The 21735-nt window shown below is 39.9% G+C and overlaps 1 protein-coding gene across 1 annotated transcript in view; it reads right to left on the bottom strand.

Moving 5' to 3' along the window:
* The window catches only part of SLC9A9 (solute carrier family 9 member A9), a 534926-nt gene that overhangs the window by 204455 nt on the left and 308736 nt on the right, over positions 1–21735 (bottom strand). Inside the window, exons 10-11 of the mRNA XM_029940098.1 lie at positions 20251–20364; positions 18532–18643 (exon numbers count right to left, since the gene is read on the bottom strand). Of these exons, the coding sequence (XP_029795958.1) occupies positions 18532–18643; positions 20251–20364 (226 nt within the window). The remainder of the gene's footprint in view (positions 1–18531; positions 18644–20250; positions 20365–21735) is intronic.

The raw sequence follows: 21735 nt of genomic DNA, 5'->3' as shown, positions 1-21735 counted from the left end.
AAGCATAAACAGTAATGTAAAAAAGGTAAAATGGAAGATCTCTCTTGGGTAACACAAGACTTGCAAGACATTTATGGGCCTTGTTATCAAGTAACAGGTCAAATAAACATTTATAAGGACAACAAGAATAAGTCAAAGAGGTAGGGATTTGGTTGTTTTTATAAGAAAGTTTGAATCATGTACATAAGATTTCAATGGCCTACTTATTATATTTACCTATCTAAATTTCCAAATTTTTATCCATACATTAAAGGAACTTTAGAAATTGGACACAGTGAGGCCACCTGGGTGGCTCAGTCAGTTAAGTGTCTGACTCAATTTCAGCTCAGGTCATGATCAAATCGTTTGTGAGTTTGAGTCCTGTATCTGGCTCTGTGCTGACAGCATGGACCCTGCTTGGGATTCTCTCTCTCCCTCTCCTTCTCTGCCCCTCCCCAACTCATGCTGTCTCTGTCCCTCTCAAAATAAATAAATAAACTTAAAAAAAAAGAAAAAGGAATTGGACACAGGGTAGGATGAAGAAAACTGTAGCCTGGTTTTATCCCTGGCTTTCCAATATAGATATGATGTCCCTTTCTTATCTCCACTCCATGAATATACAAGAGACAAGCAGTATAACACAAGATACAGAGGGTTAGGCTAGAGAGACTTAATATATTTTGCCTGAAACAAGGAAGCCTCAAAAGAGAGAGGAACATGCACTCTGATTATAAAATACCTTCAAGGAACAAAATGTAATGGAGGAAGGAAATTATTCTAAATTTCCATGTAGACAAGGAAATGGCCTGAAGATAAGGGAGATAACATTTGAAGTAGATATTAATATAAAAAAATCCTTATACATCAGAAATTCTGAACACTTGAGATGCCTGTACTCTAGAAGAAAAGTCCCCCCATCAGAGATGTTCCTGCACTCAGGCCCAGCTGAGGACAAAAAGAGTAGGGGTATTAATAACCCGTAATACTGGCGAGTATTTTAATAACGCTGTCTCCAGAAAATACAAATAGTGTCATTAGGGAACAAAAACTAAAAGAACCCCTTGCAGCAGACTTCTGAATCAGAGGAGAGAATTTATAGGTCAAGGTAGAACTCCTCACAGGGTTTAATCACAGTACAAGATTACAGATAGAAGGTGATCTTTTCATTTTCTCTTCTCCTCGAGCTCACATTGCTAGAAATAAAACAGCATTACCCCAAATAGGTGACGAGAATTAGAAGTATTAAGTGATGAGACTTTAAGTATTTCTTATTTTTTTGAATATGTGTGTGTTTCACTTTGAATTTGTGTGAGAAAGAAGACAGTAGGGACTGGAATAAAAGAAAAAGCTGTTATATCAAGCTTATTGTAAACTCTTTCAAGTTAGACAGTGAGGGCAAGAAAGTTCTCAATCATTTATCTTCCTAAATATGTTTAATAATGTGTTATGTTAAACTAGCATAACTATGCTCTTAAATCTAAATTAACATGAACAGTTCTTGGTTTAAAACTATACTCAAAAGATAGCTGTTATCTAACTTTCATAAGAGACCTATCCTACACATAAAACTTTCTATTTACAGGAGATTCAATGTAAAGATTTTTGAAGGAAACAAACAAAAAAAAAAAAAGAAAGAAAGAAAAGAAAAAATCCAGCCATTGCCTTTTACTTGAGGCAAGTTTGAGATACATTGCTGAAAGGACCAAACTCCAAAATGTTGACAAGGAGATGCCTTCTCCATATGATAACCATCTGACAAACCATGGAAGCAGGATGTTTTTAGAGAAGGGCTCATCTGTCTGTAGCCCCGGTCACATGTGCCACATATGGCACATGCCGCTTGTGAGATAGCCTGACACCACGGGAAGCATGGAGCTGAGACAAGTGGGGTTCTAAGTGGACAAAATTAAGCTATTTTAGAACTCCAGAAAAGAACTAATGCCTATATTCCACTCATCCTCTATGATGCTGAAGTTATTGATCACACATTTGGAGCCTAGATTATTGTCAAATCAATGGTCATTCATTGCTTCATTCAAAATACATGTGCTTAGTTTGCCATAATAAAATACCATATGGGCTGCCATTGCAAAATACTATAGACTGAGTAGCTGCAGTAGCAGAAATTTATTTCTCACAGTTCTGGAGGCGGGGATCAGGTTGCCAACACGGTGGGTCCTAGCTGTTAGAAGGCTACCTTCTTGTGCAAAAGCAAGCTATATGTGGTGTCTCTTCTTCTAAGGGCAGTAATGCCATCTTAGGAGCCCCATACTCAAAACATCATCTAAACCTAATTATCTCCTGAAAACTCCATCCCCAAATACCATCATGTTGGGATTAGGACTTTAGCATATGGATTTGAGGGGACACAATTCAGTCCATTTGCTTTGTGGAGATTCTGTGTACACCTGTCTTATCTACGTAACATGGATTTGCAAAACAGAGGGCTTTAGGATTGAAATAAGTTACTTCACCTATTAGCAAAATACTAGAAATGAAAAATTAATATTGACTTAGGAATTTCTATTAGCAAAACACTATTTCCAAAGAACACGTCCATTTTGCTTGGAAACCAGGAAATCCAAAACTCATTGTCAAAACTTGTGTTTTGTTTTGTTTCATGGGTACATTGACCCTTTGGACTTACTTTTCTTTTTCTCATTGCTTTTGTCAACTAATGGAAATGATTCTCTACCATTGGGGGTAGAGAATTACATTTTAGATGGGCTTACTTTGCAGAGATGTGACATATTTCACACACCCAGTTGGAAATTTAGCATCATCTTGGGGAATAAAAGAACTACCTGCAATTAAATGTAGTTTCATTTAAAATTGGCCTCTAAGGGATTCTTATGTTAATTATATTGATGTTCTATTCATAACAATAGAAGACTATTGAACTAAGGAAAGCTTTCTAGCAAGGACCCCTGCTGCAGAAAACATGCAGCTTCCTGTTTATCTTTAAAGAGCAAAAGTGAAACTTAATCTGCTATAAATTTGCAAATGTGTTCTGAATGGTTGAAGGTCAGATACAGCTACATTTAAATCACAGGAATATAAGTACCCCCTAAGGCATTTTTACTGAAAGTACAAAGCAACAGTCAAAAACTAAACATTTATTGAGCACTCACTATGCGCTACACATTCCCCAAGACACAGTGGGTAAATGCAATAATGAGGAAGTCTGGTCCTTCAAAAGTGACTCTCTTAATAGGTAAATGGAGATAATGTATATTAGAGGTATAAAGTGTACACTTTGCATGTATAGTCTGATGAAGCAAAAAATAAGACTTCTAAACTTCATGAGGGTCCAAATCATGATCATTGTCAACAGATATGTAATGTGTAAGGAGCTGTAATCAATGTGGGATCAAAGAAGTCCCTGCATACATGGTTTTCTATACCTGAGTCATTTTCTCTCATCCAAATTCTTTCCAGTTCTTTCTTTATATAACTCTCACTTAGACTTCACCTAACTCCAAGAAGTCTTCAGAGCTCAGCTGAGCCACTGATTTCTCTATGAAGCCTCCTCTGAGGTCTGGGCAAGAGTTGGACTAATTTATATGCCTAGTACAACCTATGCTTGCCTTATCAGCGGACTTGTGACATTGTATTGCAATTGGCTAGTTGTTTTTTATCCATAACACCCATAGCAATGGCAAGCACATAATAGGTGCTCAATAAATATTGGTCAATGAATGCATGCATATTCTTCATTTTTGATTATAGATTACTTATAGAAAAATAATTGATACTTTCTAGTTTAATGAGATGGTTGAGTAATTGTTTCTGCAAGTTTAGCTTCTGCCCCTTTAATATTTATTGAGACTCTTAAAGCCTTAAATTGAGAATCAGGAGACCTGGAATCTGTTCTCAGGCCTGCTCTTAATAGGTTGCCTGGTCATAGGCAGGTTGCCTCATTGGGATCTGGGTTGTCGCATATTTAAATGCAGGTTTTAAGATGAAACTTATGATCTTTAAGTAGAAGTGCACATCAGAATCAGCTTGGAACTAAAAAAAACATGTAACTATTGATGCTAGTGTCCTCATTCTAGAGATTTGGATTCAGTAGCGAATGGGTTACATGATAGTTCAGCCTCCTCTCACTTCCCACTGTACCACTTTGGTCCATTACCTTAGGCCCTGACTATGCTGCTGGCCAACACTCTGGTACCTTGGCCTCACAGCCTCCATCCTCTCCTCTTTCCAGACTACCTATATTCCTCTGAACAGTTTCTTCAAAACCTAGCTTTATCAGGTTCTGATCTGACCCAGCAACCGTAGGTGGCTTCCCACAGCCCATAGAAACCTTTCAGTCAGAACTTTACCCCACTTTTCCCTCCTCTTCTCCCACTGAGAAATTTTCATACCAACAAGATGATCTTCCTCTCTTCCCATAAATACTTGCTGTTCTTCCCTCTGTGCCAAGACCCCACTGTCAACCCTTTTCACTTTTTTCTGCATATATTCTACCCCCATGAAGTTTTCTCAGAACACTCCAGTCCATGTTGTTTTCTCTTTCTTAGAAATCCCATAAAATCATATTGTCACGGCACTCGTGTTCGTAAATGATATTCTGAAATGAACAGTAGTTTAATTTGTTATTTACTCTCAATTCTTAATCTTTTAAAGGTTGGAATTACATCTTCCTTACACTCATAGTACCCCAAACATGAAACTCAGTAAATACTTTTAAATTGAATAACTGTAGTGGTTTGACCCTCTAGATATGAGGTGGTGATATTCATGTATTCGTGTTTTCTTTCTTGCTTGCTTGCTTTCTTTCTCACTTTCTTTCTTTCTCTCTCTTTCCCTCCCTTCCTTCCTCTCCTCTCCTCTCTTCCCCTCTCCTTTCCCCTCCCCTTGCCTCCTCTCTTTCTTGCTTTCTCCACAGGATAGTGGCAAATAGGAGATAGTCTCTCCCTTAAAGGAACTTCCAGATTACTTGGAAAGAAATATATATATATACACAGTGGTTAGGCAAGCCACTCTGGCTGGGTGATATTTGAGCAGAGAGTGTAACAGAATGAGGAGAGACCATGTGGGTATCTGGGAAAAAAGCATCCCATGTTACTGAAACAGTAGATGCAAAGTCCCTAAGGTAAGGATATGTCTGGTGTGTTCAAAAAGCAGCAAAGGGGCTGGCATGAGCCAGATCATGCTGGGCTCTTGAATAGCAAGGCTTTTGAATTTTTTATTTCTTTAATTTTAATTTTATTTTATTTTATTTTATTTATTTGAGAGAGAGAGAGAGAGAGAGAGAGAGAGAGAGAGTGTGTGTGTGTGTGAACAGCGAGGGGCAGAGGGAGAAAGGGAGAGAAAGAATACCAAGCAGGCTCTGTGCTGTCAGAGCAGAGACCAACTGGGGGCTGGACTCCACAAACTGCAAGATCATGACAAGGGCTGAAGAAAAAAGTCTGACACTTAACTGACTGCAACAGGCACCCTGACTGAATTTGCCTTCTTGCTTCAAGGCCTTTGTACTTGCTGCCCCTCCTGCCTCCACCTCCTCCCAGGCTGCCCAGGGCCGTTCTCCCTCATCTCAGTCCTCAGACCATGCCATCTAATTACCCTCCACTTTCACCAAGGTCTTCTTTGTCTGTCTTTTACTTCACTTAGCAACACCTGAGATAAATTATCATGCTTATTTTTTAATCTTTAAGATCCATGTCCCTTCATAAGAAAGTGAGCTCAGTGAAAGCATACCCAGTGCTACTCCTGGATGTAGGCACTCAAGTACTGGATGAATCCATGAATGGATGGAGAGGGAAGGGTCAGATTTTGCCTTTGGAACACAACTGGAACCCAAAAGAAAATGAGCAGTAGATGGACAGAGATGCAGAAATGTCCCTGAGAAACTGACCCATCCCTTAAAAGAAGTATCTCTAAGCTGAGTTATTTTGCTGACTTTCTTTCCATTTGGGATATAATCAATTGCAATCCTTTCCCCGCCTTTCATTTAGAGTACTGTTAGGGGGTTTATTTCAAAGATTCAAAACTTTCTCATCATTAATCTGATAAACCAAACCCTAGTTTGGACCTACAATTGAATTATGTATTGCTTTTACCCTTGCTGAAGTCCCATGACCTTGCAAAGGGTAAGTAACCACTTTCAGCAAAAATGTCAGTCTGGTTTCAAAATACATTTTCCAGGATAGTACAATCTTGCTACACAGTTCCATTTTCAGTTCAACATCATTTCATCACATGGAAGCGGTGCCAACAGATTGTTTCAGTGGAAAAGCCTCCTGCATTCAAAAATAAATGGAGTTTTTTTTTTTTTGAAACTAAGTCTGCATTAAACAAGCAGAACTTTCTTTCCTTCATCTCTCTTCCTGAACTTGAATCATTTAAACTTAAGGTCACTGAAAGGAATGCAACATAACTTTGGTATATTTTTGCATAAACTAAAGTTTGTTTTTGAATGCCTTGAGCACCCAGGAAGGGTACTGTAAATAGGATTAGCTCTGTCACAGCTCTGAGTCAACACGCATAGATGCCTCTGGTTTTGCAAGTTTATTTTTATGTAGGTAAGGTGGATGTGGTAGTAAACTGTGGAATAATCCTTGCCACTAACTGAAATCTTCAACAGAAAGTTTCAAAAGAAAGGCTAACAGAGATCAGAAGAAAGTCAATATTCGGCAAATAGTACTCAACTTATGGCCAGGTTGCATTTCAAAAGTCAACTTTTATGTTTCCTGTTCAAACCAGTGGTTTGATTTTGGGTGATTTTGTCCCCCCAGGGAATATTTGGCAATGTCTGGAGACATTTGTGATTGTCTACAACTAGGGGAAAGGGGGCACTACTGTTAATCTTGTAGGTAGAGACCAGGGGGTACTGCTGAACATCCTATAATGTACAAGACAGCCCTCATAAAAAAGAAGGATCTGGCCCCAAATGTCAACAGTTGATAGGGTTGAGAAACCCTAGTGGTAGACACTTCATTGTCTTTTTCCACAAGAGGAATGTTATAAATGGTGATAACGTTCCTACTGTGGCTATTTTGGCAAAGATGGCTATCTGTCCACCATAACCTACTTATTCTTATCATCCATGGTATGCTCTTGTAACTGCATAAACTACATTTCCCAGCATCTCTTGCAGCTAGGTTTAGCCAGATGGAAGGTTGTTATGAGTGGAATGAGAGCAAGAGTGACAGATGTCCTTATTGGCCCAAGCCTTTTAAGAAGCAGTTGTTCCTACTCTAGTCCCTCTTTCCCCTTCCACTGGCCAGTTATAAATCATAAGGACTCCCTGTAGCAGTGATTCCCACACTTTAGCTATATCAGAATCACTTGGAACACTTGTTCAACCCCAGATTGCTGAGCTTCAGCCCCAGAGTGCTTAATTCTGTGGGTCTATGGTGGGGCCCAAGAATGTGTATTTCACATGCGTTCCCAGGTGGTGCTGATATTGCTGGTCTATGGACCACACTTTTAGAATCCTTGACTTAGGGAATTATGATGCCACAATATGGAAAGAGCCTGGTGATATTTGAATCACCCATCCAGAGGAGAGGCATCTTTGTCCCTGCTTCCACGTTAATATCAATCCTGGCCTGTAACGTGAGACAGAGAGGATACACTACTGTGGTTCCACCACTGAATTTTGGGAGTCTCTGAATTCCAGTATCTTGGCTTATCCTAAACCTCTCTACCTTACCTCTCTCCCCTACATTTCCCTATAGCAACACAGAATACTTTTTTAACAGGCGAGAAACAGGAGCTGGGAGGAATGAAGTGGCCAAGGTTACGTAATAAATGTTATGGCTGTTTATCAGTCTGTTTCACCCCCCCATTGAATATTTAACTTATAAAAAAAGATTTAAAAAATCATGGTTATCTTAAATTTGAGTTTTAGGGAAAAATACAAAAAAGAAAATTTCTTTCCCTCTCCTAAGCAGAAGATCAATCTGAGATAACATTTTGAAATAGATACTTTGCCTTTTGCTCCCCTTCCCCTACTCTTTATGCACCATCTTTGTCTCTCTCTCTCTCTCTCTCTCTCTCTCTCTTTCTCTTTCTCCTATTCTCAGCATCAGTCTCCCTTAATCCAGAATGACCCACTTTAGACGATCAAGTCAAAACCCCCATTTCCTTGTGCAGCCAAAATTAGCTTCCTGCTTGGAAAGAAAACAATTGAAAACAACCAGAAGGAAGAAATCTGTTGAAGGATAGCACACAATCCTCCTGAAGGACATGCATTTAAAAATATTGTTAACATGCGTGCTTTCACATTTACTTGTGGAATTTACAAAACAGCTTCAGGAAAGTCCGGTGATACTTTTCAGACACTAAAGGAAGTGGGTGGTGAGTGGAATGGGAATCCTATAAAGGGAGGGCAAGGCTGTCATCCACAGGCAGCGCACCTGCCCTGGTGTCTACTTCTTTTCTCATATGGAACCACGGGTTTCTAAAATAGTTCCTGGTGCTTTTGGAAGAAAGAGCCTTCTAGGCAAAAGCAGGGGATGACCGGGCAGTGGGACTGAGACCCAGACCTAATCACAGGCTCTAGGATCTGAGCTATCAGCACAGAGCCTGACACCATGCTCAAACCCACGATCCGTGAGATCATGTCCCGAGTCAAAGTCAAAATCTTAACCAACTGAGCCACCCAGGCACCCCTACCACCAGTATTTTTAAAAGTAACTGTTTCTTGCTCATTTGCACATATAACTTGCTTGAGTCAATCTTAATGGCTTCTTTTGAACTCTATTCATAGAACCTGAGGGTAGAATTAGAGGGATTGGTGCCTGCCACAGACAGTCATTCATACAGTTTGGAACTCAGTTCATGTGTGTTGATAGTTTTCTAAGGTTGTATCTATATTATACCCAAACAAGTAAGCAGTTAGTAAGCAAATTCAGGCAGAAAATGGAAAAAAACAATGTAGTCCATTTGTTTGCCTCAATGGACACGTTAATTTGGTTAAAATTATCAATCGGATATTTGTGGTATTTCTGACATTCTGGACATCCTAAAAAACTGAAACATACACAAAAAGTTCCTGAATTAAATGATAAAATTATTTCTTTTTCAGTATCCTAGGACATTATCCTTGAAACAGGGAGAGGTGACAGGTACTCTGGATTGTCTCCTGTCATCATTCAGTGTCTTTCAGGGGCTGGCATGCTCTCGTTGGCTGCACTCTCTCACTAGATAGGATGATAGGGTTATCTGCAAGGTCTTGCCACTTTTACACACTCAATAAATGTCTAAGTAGATTGTAACATTATGCATGGGGCAGTTTGTCCCAGAGCGGGGCTACGACACATTTCTTCATGAAAACTGGTACATGGAGTTATAGCATTTTGACTTGTGTATTTAGTGCCAGGAGTGAGTCACTGCTAGAATGAAAGGTACAATGTCAATGACTGTCCTGAAATGAAGGGACAGAAGAAAAAACAAGCCTTGGTTCTTATCTTCTATGAGTGTGTCACTAACACTTCACATTGGCCTGAGATGGTGTCCTTGGCAGCGATTTGATAGTCAAACCTATTTTTTGGAATTAAAATCTCAGTCTCTGATAGGAGGTTTTCTGGAAAGTAGTTGTCAGTTTATATGAATCATGTCTCTGTGAAGCACTAATGGCTGTCTCATCTGTGGGGGTTAAAGAAAATGATAGAAACTGCCATCCATTGAGTGTTTCCTAGGCAGTTCCATCCTGGGCATTTAAAATATATTTTCCAGTTTGGTTTTCAACATTGAACACCTAAAGTAAGTATTATCCTTTTATAGCCAAGGGAGCTGAGATTTGGAGAAGGTTAATCATATAGCTCCTTGTGGCTGAACCTGCTTGAAAGCCTGAGCTCAGTGCCTTTCACCAAAACAGCAGTTTATATTTAGAAAATATTGTGGTGTGCCAAATGGCAGAATCTAATTTGTTGCTTAAAAAATTCAAGAGCTGATAATTTTTATTGTAAATTTATTTTGGAGTTAAGTGAAGAATGAAAGAATAATGTTCTGACCTCTAAGAATAGGAGAAAACAACTCTATGGGTTTGGCTACAGGTCTAAACTAGTTCTCAGATGTTCTGAATTCATCATAACCAAATAAACTTTTCTCAGCATTTGAGGCTATGAGGATTTAATGGTATCTGCAATTCATATGGGCCTACTATGTCTGTCTACTTTGTCACAGCAATGGTGCACATGGTTATTTATTATTCAAGGTGACTTTTTCTGTGACTGCTTGATTCACTGGTTAAAATACTTTTCATGTCTCATTTCCTGCATAAGCTGGTTAACTCTGTCCCATTTGAAGACCTCAGAAGACCTTTATCAGTTGTCCACTTTGCTCACTAACATCTACCCCAGGCCGCAGTGAGAGATGAGGGAAGTGCATCTCCTCTAATGAAAAAGTTCTGAGCCTGTGCTGCATTAGGTAGTTAGTGGCCTTACACTGGTAAGGGAGAAATAGGGGCCTAATTAATTGCACAAGATCTGGCCAGGGCAGGAAGGATATATAGCATGGGAGGGTGAGAGAACACTGGACTCTGAGTGAGGGGCCTGCAAAGAGGTAGGCCTGGCAAGGAATGCTTGACAACATCCAGGCTGTCTGTCTCTGGAATTATGAACAAGGGAAGGGGGAAGGTAAGAAAGAGCCTGTTGCTTAGAGGGCTCTGACTCTCAAATAACCCTTGTCTATATACATTTAAAGAAATCTTTTCCCAAGCTGAAGTTAGAGTCAGCCTGATCTTGATTCAAATCACCTGGCTCATGTAAGTCTCAGGGTTTTTAATAAGATCTTGGGTTTTTTTAATTTAAAACAATTATTTTTAGAAAATATTTATTTTTGAGAAAGAGATAGATAGAGCATGAGCAGGGGAGGGGCAGAGAGAGAGGGAGACACAATCCAAAGCAGGCTCCAGGCTCCGAGCTGTGGGCACAGAGCCCGACATGGGGCTTGAATTCACGAACTGAGAGATCAGCCTGAGCCAGAGTTGGACTCTCAACCAGCTGAGCCACTCAGGTGCCCTGAGAGATCTTAGTTTTTTAATGGAGAAACAAACATATCCATCCCTCCAACACAAAACAAGCAAAGATTTGAAAAATACTCTCAAATCCAAATGGTATTTTTGTGAAGTATTAACAATTTTTACTGTTATTAACATTCAGGGAAGGGTGAAAATATTTTCTTTCATTTAAAAAATGAAAGGTTTTAATTGTTGATCTCTTTCTTTAAAATTATTGTTGCTTTGCTCCCACTTGTGGAACCAGGTAAGCTTGGTTTGAGAGGTGCCTATGGGACCAATTCTAGAATTAGAAGTTCCTAGGGCTGACAGAACAGGAACAGATAGTCCTTAAGTGGTCAATTTAGTGAAATGTACAATTTTAGTTGGGTAGGTTGTACCAAAATTCATGGTAGAATCCGAAGGATACTAGGAGAGAAGTATTGGGTGCTACGGAAACAGATAAGAGGGACCAGCCCAGATGGAGTTATCAAGGATTCCTGCAGGAAGTGATATCTAAGCCAAGACCTGAAGAAAAAAAGGAATTAGTTGAAAAAGTGAAGGTGGGTGGACAAGGGTTTTGAGCAAAGGGAGAGCCTGAGTGAGTAGGGGGAAGATTCCAGCAAGCTCAAGGAAGTGGAAGAAACTCAATAGCAGGGTATCGCTAATGCTGACCAGATGGCGAACAGAGGAATAAGAAGATTGGTACCTAGGAGGGTCTAAGGCAAAACAGAATAAGGTAGAAGGAATAGATTGAAGAAAGAGGTTCAGAACAGAAAACCATGCATTGTGATTATGTTCTAAGATGTGCTACTCAAACTTTCATATGTACATCATTTACCTGGAGATCTTATTAGAAGGCAGGTTTGGATTCAGTAATTCTAAGGAGCTCTCCAGTGATGCTAATGCTGGTCGAAGGAGTGGACTTTTCATTATTAAGGATCAAGAGAGCATGGGAGTGTCCCTTCACATCGTGGCTGTTAATTGCGGGGCATCCCTGATAGCTTACTGGCGTTCCATTAGCTTGGGTAGTAATAGACACAGATTCTTGTTCCTAAGCATTGCTGAGACAATGACTTTTGCTCTTTACTGTCATTAATTCCTCTTATTTTCTTGGCTGCAATTGATATGTCAGCTGGGTAAGGCCACTTATGAGTCAGTCTCAAATTGGCTCTGACCATGGCATGACTAGTTGCTCCCCAAAAGGACATGAAGAAAAGTGGTCTCCTCCACTAGACAGTGGTTCTTAAGTCGTTCTTCTGTAGAATGCTGCCGTTTTGTGAGCTGCTGAACAGAGTGTTCCCCAACACTTGAATAACAGTGGCAGTCTTTTTACCATTGAGGGGAAAAGATGAATACTAGTGGAAAATTTCTCTTAAGTTTTTCCTCCATGACTTCTCTTAATCTTTTGATGCTGGCAGCTATTCGAAGGCTAATAAAGAGCGCTGGTGGACAACCAAGTGAGCAACAACATTAAGCAGCAAAGCCTAGAGACACTAGTGCTGCTGTTTTCATGGCAGTATAAGCTCATGGATGAGGTTTTATATTATATCGGTAAACTGTGGCCACACTGTCCTGGTTAAAACTCTTCCTAGTTCATGCAATAGCACACATCAGGTTTCAATGTCTCTCCCAAGAAGAGAAGAAATGGACATCCTGGAGAAGCATGTTCTCTGACATATTGTCAGGCTCCTTTGCCCTGCTCAAGCACTTCCAGAACTCCCTCCTGTTCAGATGAGCAGAGCAGCTGGACACAGAGTCTGTGCAGCCCAGCAGGCTACAGTCTCCAAGTCATCTCCAAGTCACACTGGTTTCAGGAAGGCTGCCAGGGCTCAATTGGGCTTGGCATTTCCCCTCCTTCCAGCAACTCCTGGCTCTTATTTACTTTTAAATTAAATAAAAATTGCAGCACATGGATTTGAATTAAAACAAGAGGCCTGATCTTTGTAATATGCACCACATCAATAGGAAAGCTAATTTGTGCGAAGCACATCTCCTCCTTTAATTTAAACCACAGAACTCTGCCTCTTTGGTTTCAAGGGAAATGGGAGCTGGGGTGGCGCAGCTCACTCCCGGCATTAACTAGGGCTGTGCACGAGGGCACCAGGAACAGTTTCAGGGGAGCTTAGCATTCCTCTTAAGCCCTTTGTGCTGGGTGTCACACGATACACCAAAGCAGTTCCGAACTCCTGGCCTTGAATTTAAAGAAGGCCTTAAAAATGTCTCAGGGTAAACTTCCCCCAATTGATTCTAAACTGCAACCTAGCTACCAGAAAGAGAATCTGCATTACTGAAAGCTTTCCAAGGCTGAGAGAGCACTACTGAACTTGAGGCCATTCCTCATTTTCAGGTTCCAAGTCTTTGTGTGCGTAGATTACTAGTCTGTGCGGGGTGAGGAAGTCGGTCTGGGTTCTGACAGTTGCTTCACTCAGTTTCATTGGGTGTAGTGGTAAAAGGTGGAGGCCAGGGTAGAGGGTGGCAGCAGCAGTGGCACCATCACCCATGAACATGAACTTTACTCAAAAACACTGCTATCTACTCAGCTTCAAGCCCTGTTTCAATGCTCACTGCGGGCCCCACTGACTGCCAGGAGATGAGTGATAAAGAGCGGGATCCTTGCGTACACTTTCATCTCCAGGGGAAATTTATATATCTGGGGCACCTTTTTTAAGAAAAATAATATAAAGAATATCTTTTACCAACTTTATATACCATTAGGACATACTTCTAAGGTCCCTCCCGGAATCCTGGAAGGGGTCTGTGTGAATGAAGAAGCCTGAGTCGTAAGATTCATTGGCTTTACAAGTGAATCCACTTTCATTTGGCAGGCATTGCCAGCTATTCTGCTGCTCAGTGCCAAAAGGGTGTGCATAAGGTGAGGATAAAGATGATAGAAAAGGATTTATTAGATGATACATATAATTGACTAAGACAAAGTTCTAGTTTTGATTTGACTGGATTTTGAATATTTTTAAAATTTATTTATTTATTCAGAGAGAAAGGGAGAGAGCATGAGCAAGGGTAGGGGCAGAGAGAGAGAGGAGAGAGAGAATCCCAAGTAGGCTCTGCGCTATCAGCACAGAGCCCATTGTGGGGCTTGAACTCACAAACTGCTAGAGCATGACCTGAGCCAAAGTCAAGAATGGGACATGTAACCGGCTGAGCCGCCCAGATGCCCCTTGACTAGATTTTGACCACCTGAGGTGTACTGTCTTAGTGAACCAAATTTAGTCTACACAAAGCCAAACTCTCTCTAGGCTGCAATTTTCTTAAGGGCAGAGTCTATATCTTTGTCTTTGTTCACCTAAATACCTCCCCAAGAGTGTGTCATGGAATGTCTGCTAAATGAATACCCGGAGACTGTGAATGAGTAAATGTGTAAATAAGTTCATACTCCCATTTTAAAAAAGGGTTATTGTTTACAATCTCTAAAGGGCGCTGAAAAATGTTTTGAGTTATGTAAAGAAAGTCTCCATATTATTGAAGCATGGACAACTGGACTCTGCCAGAGGGCTACTAAAGCCATACCTCTTATTGGATAACTGAAACTACTCTAGGCATGGTTAAGAACACTAGGCTATGTTCAAAAGCAAATATTCTTTAAATTTTATTTTACATAATCTTTTGAGAGAGAGAGAGAGCGAGCAGCGGAGGGGCAGAGAGAGAAGGAGAAAGAGAATCCCAAGCAAGCTCTGCAATCAGTGCACAGAGCATGATGTAGGGCTCAATCTTACCAACCTTGAGACAATGATCTGAGCTGACGCTTAACTAACTGAGCCACCCAGGCTCCCCTAAAGCAAATGTCCTTTAAGGGGACTGGCTTTTTCTTCTGGTTTCTGCAGGTGTTGTCATTCGCCCTGAAAATGCTAGACAGTATGTTATGTGATCTGCTTCTTTACCCCATCCTCTGGCATATTTTACCTTAAGTTGACCTTTTAAATTTTTTATTTCCCGGAAAATACAGTTAAAACTTTAGATCCTAAGTAAAGGTAGAACATAACAGAATTCACACAGAAAATCAAAGCTGAGTCTGGAGCATTCTTTCCTGAAGAAAAATACTGCCCTGCACGTGGTGAACTCACCCGGTGCTTCCTATACTCCGACGGGGGTCAGTAGGCACAGTGTATAACCTGAACTAATGGCTGGGAGGGATGTCACCCAAAGGTTTGATTTGTTGTGAAATGGCTGAGGACTGGGTTTGCATGAGAGACATGTTAGACATGTTGGGGTTGGCCTATGTTAGGAAGGGCATGGTTTTGATTTAATTCTCTTGACCTTGAGGTTAAATCTAAAGTAGTACCATGCAGGTGAGAAGGCTCTAAATTAGGGGTCAAGAGGCTTAGGTTCAAGTCTCATTTTCATCTCTAATTGGTTGTGAGATTGCGAGCAAGATAACCAATCTCTCTATGTCTCCCTCACTCTGTCTGTCTCTCTCTTTTTAATCTGCAATAAGAGACTAATAATGCCTATCCTACCTTGCTCTGTACCTGAGTCTCAAAACATTGCTCATAAAAGGTCTCAGAAAGACTTTTAAAAAAATGTATTTTTAAAACATTTTTTGAGAGAGAGAGGAGAGAGAAAGTGAGCGGAGGAAGAGCATAGACAGAGGGAGGCAGAGGATCTGAAGTGAGTTCTGCACTGAGAGCAGAGTGCCCTATGTAGGGCTCAAACTGACAAACCCATGAGATCATGACCTGAGCCAAAGTCAGACACTTAACCGACTGAGCGATTGGTCACTGAGCCAGTGACTTTTGAGTTGAACATCTTTGATTCCATTGTATAAGCATATAACATTACAATTTCTTCATTTTAAAGCTAGGAAGATAGTTTTAAGTGGAAAATCCAATGTTTTTTCCATCATACTGGGGAATATCATCAATATTATTAACTTGCAATTAAAATGGCATTAAAAATAGAATAAGTAATCCAATCTGTTTTTTGTTCAGATTCACCTCAATGTGAACAGCATATAAAACAAAAAATCTAGTCAAATTTATAAAAAGAATCCCACTTTGACTTTGAGGTCAAGTTGCTGAATTGCTAACAGTGAGTGACTGATGGCTGGCAGATGACATAGATGCTCTATGTGGAAGACAATGAGTGTTACTCTCTGGATTGTAATCATATACAGTAGGGGTCTTGAAAATTTGGCATGATGGTCTTTTTGATGATAGGAACTAGCTGATTAGCATCTTCAGATATTATCAACTTCCTTCATGTGATGGGATTATTGTTGTGCCCTTAGAGGGTGAAGATGCTTTAGAACAAGGCCAGATAGTAGATATTTTAGTTTTGTGAACCATGTGGTTTCTGTTGCAACAACTCAATTGCCTTTGTAATGTAAAAATAGACAAGTCAGTACAGAAACAATAAAGTGTAACTGTGTTTCAACTTTATTTACAAAATTGGTGTGGGCTATATTTGGTTCAAAGGCCATAGTTTGCTGATTCTTGGCCTTAGAATATCATAAGGATACCAAAAAATTCTGGGCCTCCTAGGGGTGCCTGGGTGGTTCAGTATCTCATGGTTCATGGGTTCTAGCCCTGCATCAGGCTCTGTGTTGACAGCTCAGAACCTGGAGTTTGCTTTGGATTTTGTGTCTCCCTCTCTCTCTCTGTCCCTCCCCTGCTCATGCTCTTTCTGTATCTAAAAAATAAACATTAAAAAATTAAAAAATAAAAGTTTAAAAAAATCTTGGCTTCCCCACATCCCTGAGTCATATACACCATACTGCTGGCCTCAGTTTTTAACACAACTCTACTCCCAAAGCTAAGCAAACCTAGAAGGTACCAAACCCTGGAGAAACCATCAAGCTAGGTGGCCATCTGGGCAGGCACTTCACACCCTAATATGGCTATCCCAAACTTCACACCTTCTTCAGAAGTGATCTTTGTGAAATAAAGTGTTGTTTAAAATATAATACTTAAGTTTTAAAGATAAGCCAGAGTAGTTATTCTCTGGAGGAAAACTGCTAATATTTTGATGGGAAGGAAGAAAAAGTGCTTTCCAGCTCCAGAAATTGGTTGCAAAAGTGCAAACCAGTGCTGACTTCCTATTTATAAATGATCAAACTTGTCTTTGTTTACCTGTAATAGAAGTCAACTCATTTCCAAAGTTCCTTGCTATTCTAAGTCAAAGCTCACCTGTCAGTTGAACGCACCCTCTTTATGACTCTTTCTCTCACTCTGGCATATACAGAATTGGAGGGAAGCATGGTCAGAGGCCTACACAAGAGCAATTTTAAGCTCTGGATCTTTATCCCCCCCCCACCCCATACTTGATAACTCACTCTCAACCTGGGAACTACCAACCCTTTTTTGTGTAGAATAGGCTAGAATGGAACTGAAGGTGGAGTCTCACAGACCTGAGTTTAGAAATGCTTTTGTCCTTAGCCAAGTTACATAACCTCTGTGAAGTCCTGAACCTTAGTTTCTCCATCTATAAAGTGGTTTAATATATGATTCATAGAATTGATCTATAGTGAGTAGTTTCCCTCAGTTTTCCCATATTGCCTTGTATATCCCAAATTTTATTTGTTTGCTCTATTCTAAGAGTGTTTATTATACTCTCACATATATTCTCATGAACTGCCCCTGAGGGTAATGTAAGTGTATTCACACATAGAAGGCATGTAAGGAAAAAGGTTTCTGAATAAGGAAAGACTGATGGTAGGAAAATTGATCGAACAGAAAGAAATTAAAATTCCCAGAGTAGTTCGGGGTTAGAAAATTCATTTGGTTTATTTTCTTTTGGAATAAGGTATCTTCAAGCATGGTTTAAATAGGTAGAACATAAGCTTATTGAGAGCAAAGAGCTTATCAGTTACATCTACCAGGGTTTAGAACTGCTCTGGGTACCAGGAGAGTACACAATTACTACCTATTTTCTCAACAAATAACTGAACATACTTAGATATGATTCACTTGTGTATTAACTACGGGAAGTTCCTGGAGTTTTACATAGGAAAGGAACAGGGATTCTACGGAGAAGTCTTTTTTTAATGTTTATTTATTTTTGAGAGAAAGAGAGAGAGAGAGAGAGAGAGAGAGAGAGAATGCAGGGAAGGGGCAGAGAGAGAGAGAGGAAGACACAGACTCCAAACTCCAAAATAGGTGCCAGGTTCTGAGCTGTCAGCACAGAGCATGATGTGGGGCTTGAACCCATGAACTGTGAGATCAGGACCTGAGCTGAAGTCAGACACTTAACCTATTGAGCCACCCAGGTGCTTCTCTAAGGAGAAGTCTTATTGCTGGATAAAGGTGGCACCATTTGCACACTGTTTACCTTCAAGTATGTGATTTATGAAAGAACTGTGCAAATTCCATGATATGAAAATTGATATGAAATACGTCTGGGGAAAGTCTAGCACCTATTCTAGGTCAGTTTCTTGCAGATACTTCAGTTTTATTTTCTTTTTGGAAATAGAAAGCCGCCTGTTGCTCAGAACTTATAGAATACCAGCATGGCAGTAGGTAACAATGGGGTCAAAAGTAGTAGATGCCATGGAGGTAAAAGAACCAGGAGGTTTCAATGTCTTCCGCTTCCCACGTGCTGCAAAAGTATGAGACAACAGTAATGCTAACACATAACAGTTCACATACCTGAAAACATCATCATGTGCTGAAAATTCCAGGGGATCTTCTGTTTTCGGCCCAGATTCAGGAGGAAGGAGAGGGGGTATATGTTGCAGGCTCTGGCCAGAAAAATTGCCAGCTATAGATAAGCACAGGGAAACGTTGAGGAAAATGCTACAACTGAGGGTGTGAGTCCTTGAGCTGTCACTGTTATGTTCTTAAGCTTCTCTATGACCCAGAAAACAGGGACAAATATGTCAATATGTGTATGTCCAACTTTCTGCCAAAACTCATCTTTAAACGTCAATTCCATTCCAGAAATAATAGAGAACTCTGCTTTTCTTTGAACATCTACTTGGTTTAGAATTGTTAGCCCCATACCATTTCAATCACTGGAAATTTTCTCATCACATTTATGTTGCTGATGACTGACTCTTTGCTCAACTCTGCTGCCAAATGTGAGGCAGAGACCGTTCAGAGGCTGTGGCATTATCTTCTCAAGAAGCACTTTAGAAATGATAAATGTACTTCTGCTCATGATTGCCATCTTACTTTCCATCAGTTTATACTCCCTGTATCTAGCAAGCTTCACTTCCTTTTTTCTTTTAGTTGATTTGATTTTGAGAGGCATTGCTTGTCTAGATGTATAACACAGCTGCTGCTGTAGGAAGCATTGTGCTGAAGTCCGAGCTTTGTAGGTTAACATCTAGGAAAATATTGGTGGGGGTCATCTGTCCCCTTTTGTCACCCAGGACTCCTGCCTTGATAGTCTTTCTATCCTAGTTTGTCCTTAAATGGGATAGAGTTATTTGGGGTGAGGGAGCTTCCATCTAAGATGCAGGTTTGGATGAGATTGGGGAGTTCAGCTGAATGTTCAGTGACAAACGCAGAGGCAAACGCAGGTGCTGAGCTGGAGTAGGGCTTACAGAAGACGGGTCAGCTCTCTTGGCCGTCAAGATCACTTGCCTGCGATCTGATGGGGCATCTGCCCAGTTTCCAAGTGGAAAGGACAGCAGTGGCTGGCCATCCTTGGGGACATCCCTAGCAACTCACTGTCCTTTCAGACAGACATCCATCCTACTGGGGAATGCGTAGACCCCAGGCCTAGCACTCCAAAAGTCTTCTGCATTAAAAGTTAGGTCTACATTTTACCTGTTATTTTACTTAAAGGAAAGAGGTATTTAATTAAAATAAATTTACATGTATACAATGATTAAGACATTGAAAGCACATTCATAATGGTAATTTCATCTGATTTTTACTCTGTGTATCCTACTTTCAAAGTCCTCATTGGAAAAAAGATTTTACTATCTTGTAATGAAAATATATCTAAAGCTTAATAATATTAGCTATATTCTGACATACTCTAATGCAGATTAAGTATATCTCTGTAAAGAATGGGTTGATATATTTTATGTAAATTTATAATTTAGAAAACTTACTTAGAATATTTAAAAATAAATATTCAAAATATATTTATTTTTGAGTATTCTATTCTCCTTTAGCTTTCCTCCTTTATTTCTCTCAGTATTTTCCAAACTTCTTATCTTGAACCATAAGCACTTAATAAAGGTCTGAATTTCTGAGGATCTTTTCTCTCCTATCTATAAATTACATATCTGCCAGGAAGTTGAGTCTTGCAATAAACTTGAGGAAACGCCTTTAACAATTTAACAGAATAATCAGCAAAACTAAGTAGTTTGTTCTTTTCCCTCATCACTCCATGTTCTGTATTTCAAAGGATACAAAGGCTCCGAGTATAAAAAGAACATTAAAGATATGATTCTGGAACGTGAACAGTGCCAGGCCCATGTAACAGAAGATGACATTCTCGGCCAAGAAGTTCATAAATTCAAACAACTGAAAACAAAACAGAAACCAAAAACCATTAATTATGACTCAGGTTTGAATTCACTATTTTGCGACTACTTTGATGAGTGGATGGTTCTCTTTTATCTGTGTGTGCAGCTTCTGGAGAGGTGGGTGCAGACCCCCCCTGACCACTCTATGAGGCCCTCTGACTCTACCCTGGCTCTCTACCCAGTGACAGACGTGGCAGCCATGACAACATCCCATCTTCCTCTCCAATTGCAAGGCAGCCAGAGATACACCTGGATATATTAACCAGCATGATCTGCCATAGAACATTCCTACTAGAATGATAGACTACTACTTGTTCTAAAATGAAAACTACGTGATTGCTTAAGGTATACCTTAGGAAAGGATGCAAATATGGTTTAGCTGCTTCTGACATGACTCCGTAGATGCATAAGTTCCTAGGCCCTGAAAACTTTTCAAAAAAAGTTTTATCTAAATTACCTTTCTCAGGCAGGAGGGACAAACTTGGAAGACTTGAAAACTTGGAATAAGAATGAGTGTCAGTTATATTTCAAGATCAGAATGATCAGTATATTTCAAACCCCAGACAATGAGACTCATTAAATTGATTGATGTAGGTATATCCATTAAATGTCTACAGTTTCTAGCTGGTAAAAAAGAAAATGATTAAACCCAGGAATCAGTTTATGCAATGAGAACACAATAGATACATCAAATTCAGTCAGAGGAATGGAGTAATAACACGCTATGCAGAGGGATGCTCCCAAGAGTTATTCTTATATCATTAACTAAACAATTTAAGTTGAATGTGAAAAACGTTCTCCAGCTTCCACATTAGAAGTAAAAGGGAAATGTGTCCAGGGGCTACCACAAACACACATTTGAAAGAGACTTTATGTTCCAGAATTTTCATTTGGAAGTTTCTGAAACTTCATTCTCAGACCTACATAAATCACCATGTTAGGTAAATGTCTCTGGAGGCATTTCTCTTGACTTTTTAAGGACTCATTATTTTTTCATGTAATGTATTTACAGCCCCACAAATAATGACCAATACCTGCTTACCAGCAGTTGACAGAAAGAAAAGCAGAATCTTGTCAGAAACATTATTTAAAGCCAGTAATAGAAATAAAGAATTAAAAAGACACAGCTCCTGTGGTACAAGATGGTCTTTCTTCAGCAGCAGCAATCATCAATTATCCTAAGGACTCATTTCACATTCTAGGCCTGCTCATCTTAATAAACTCTGTCACCCAAATAACCACCAGAACCTTAAAACCATGGGAGAAAATAGAGGGATAGGAAACACGGTGCTACCTCATTGTATCTTTACTTTTGCAGAAACTGAGATTTGGCTACTGTCTTCATCTGCTGGGCCTGTCATAGTAAAAT

The sequence above is a fragment of the Suricata suricatta genome, chromosome 5 (assembly GCF_006229205.1).
Source record: "Suricata suricatta isolate VVHF042 chromosome 5, meerkat_22Aug2017_6uvM2_HiC, whole genome shotgun sequence".
Lineage (NCBI taxonomy): Eukaryota > Metazoa > Chordata > Mammalia > Carnivora > Herpestidae > Suricata > Suricata suricatta.
Note: the sequence above shows the minus strand (reverse complement) of the source record. Positions and strands in the feature narration are given on the sequence as shown.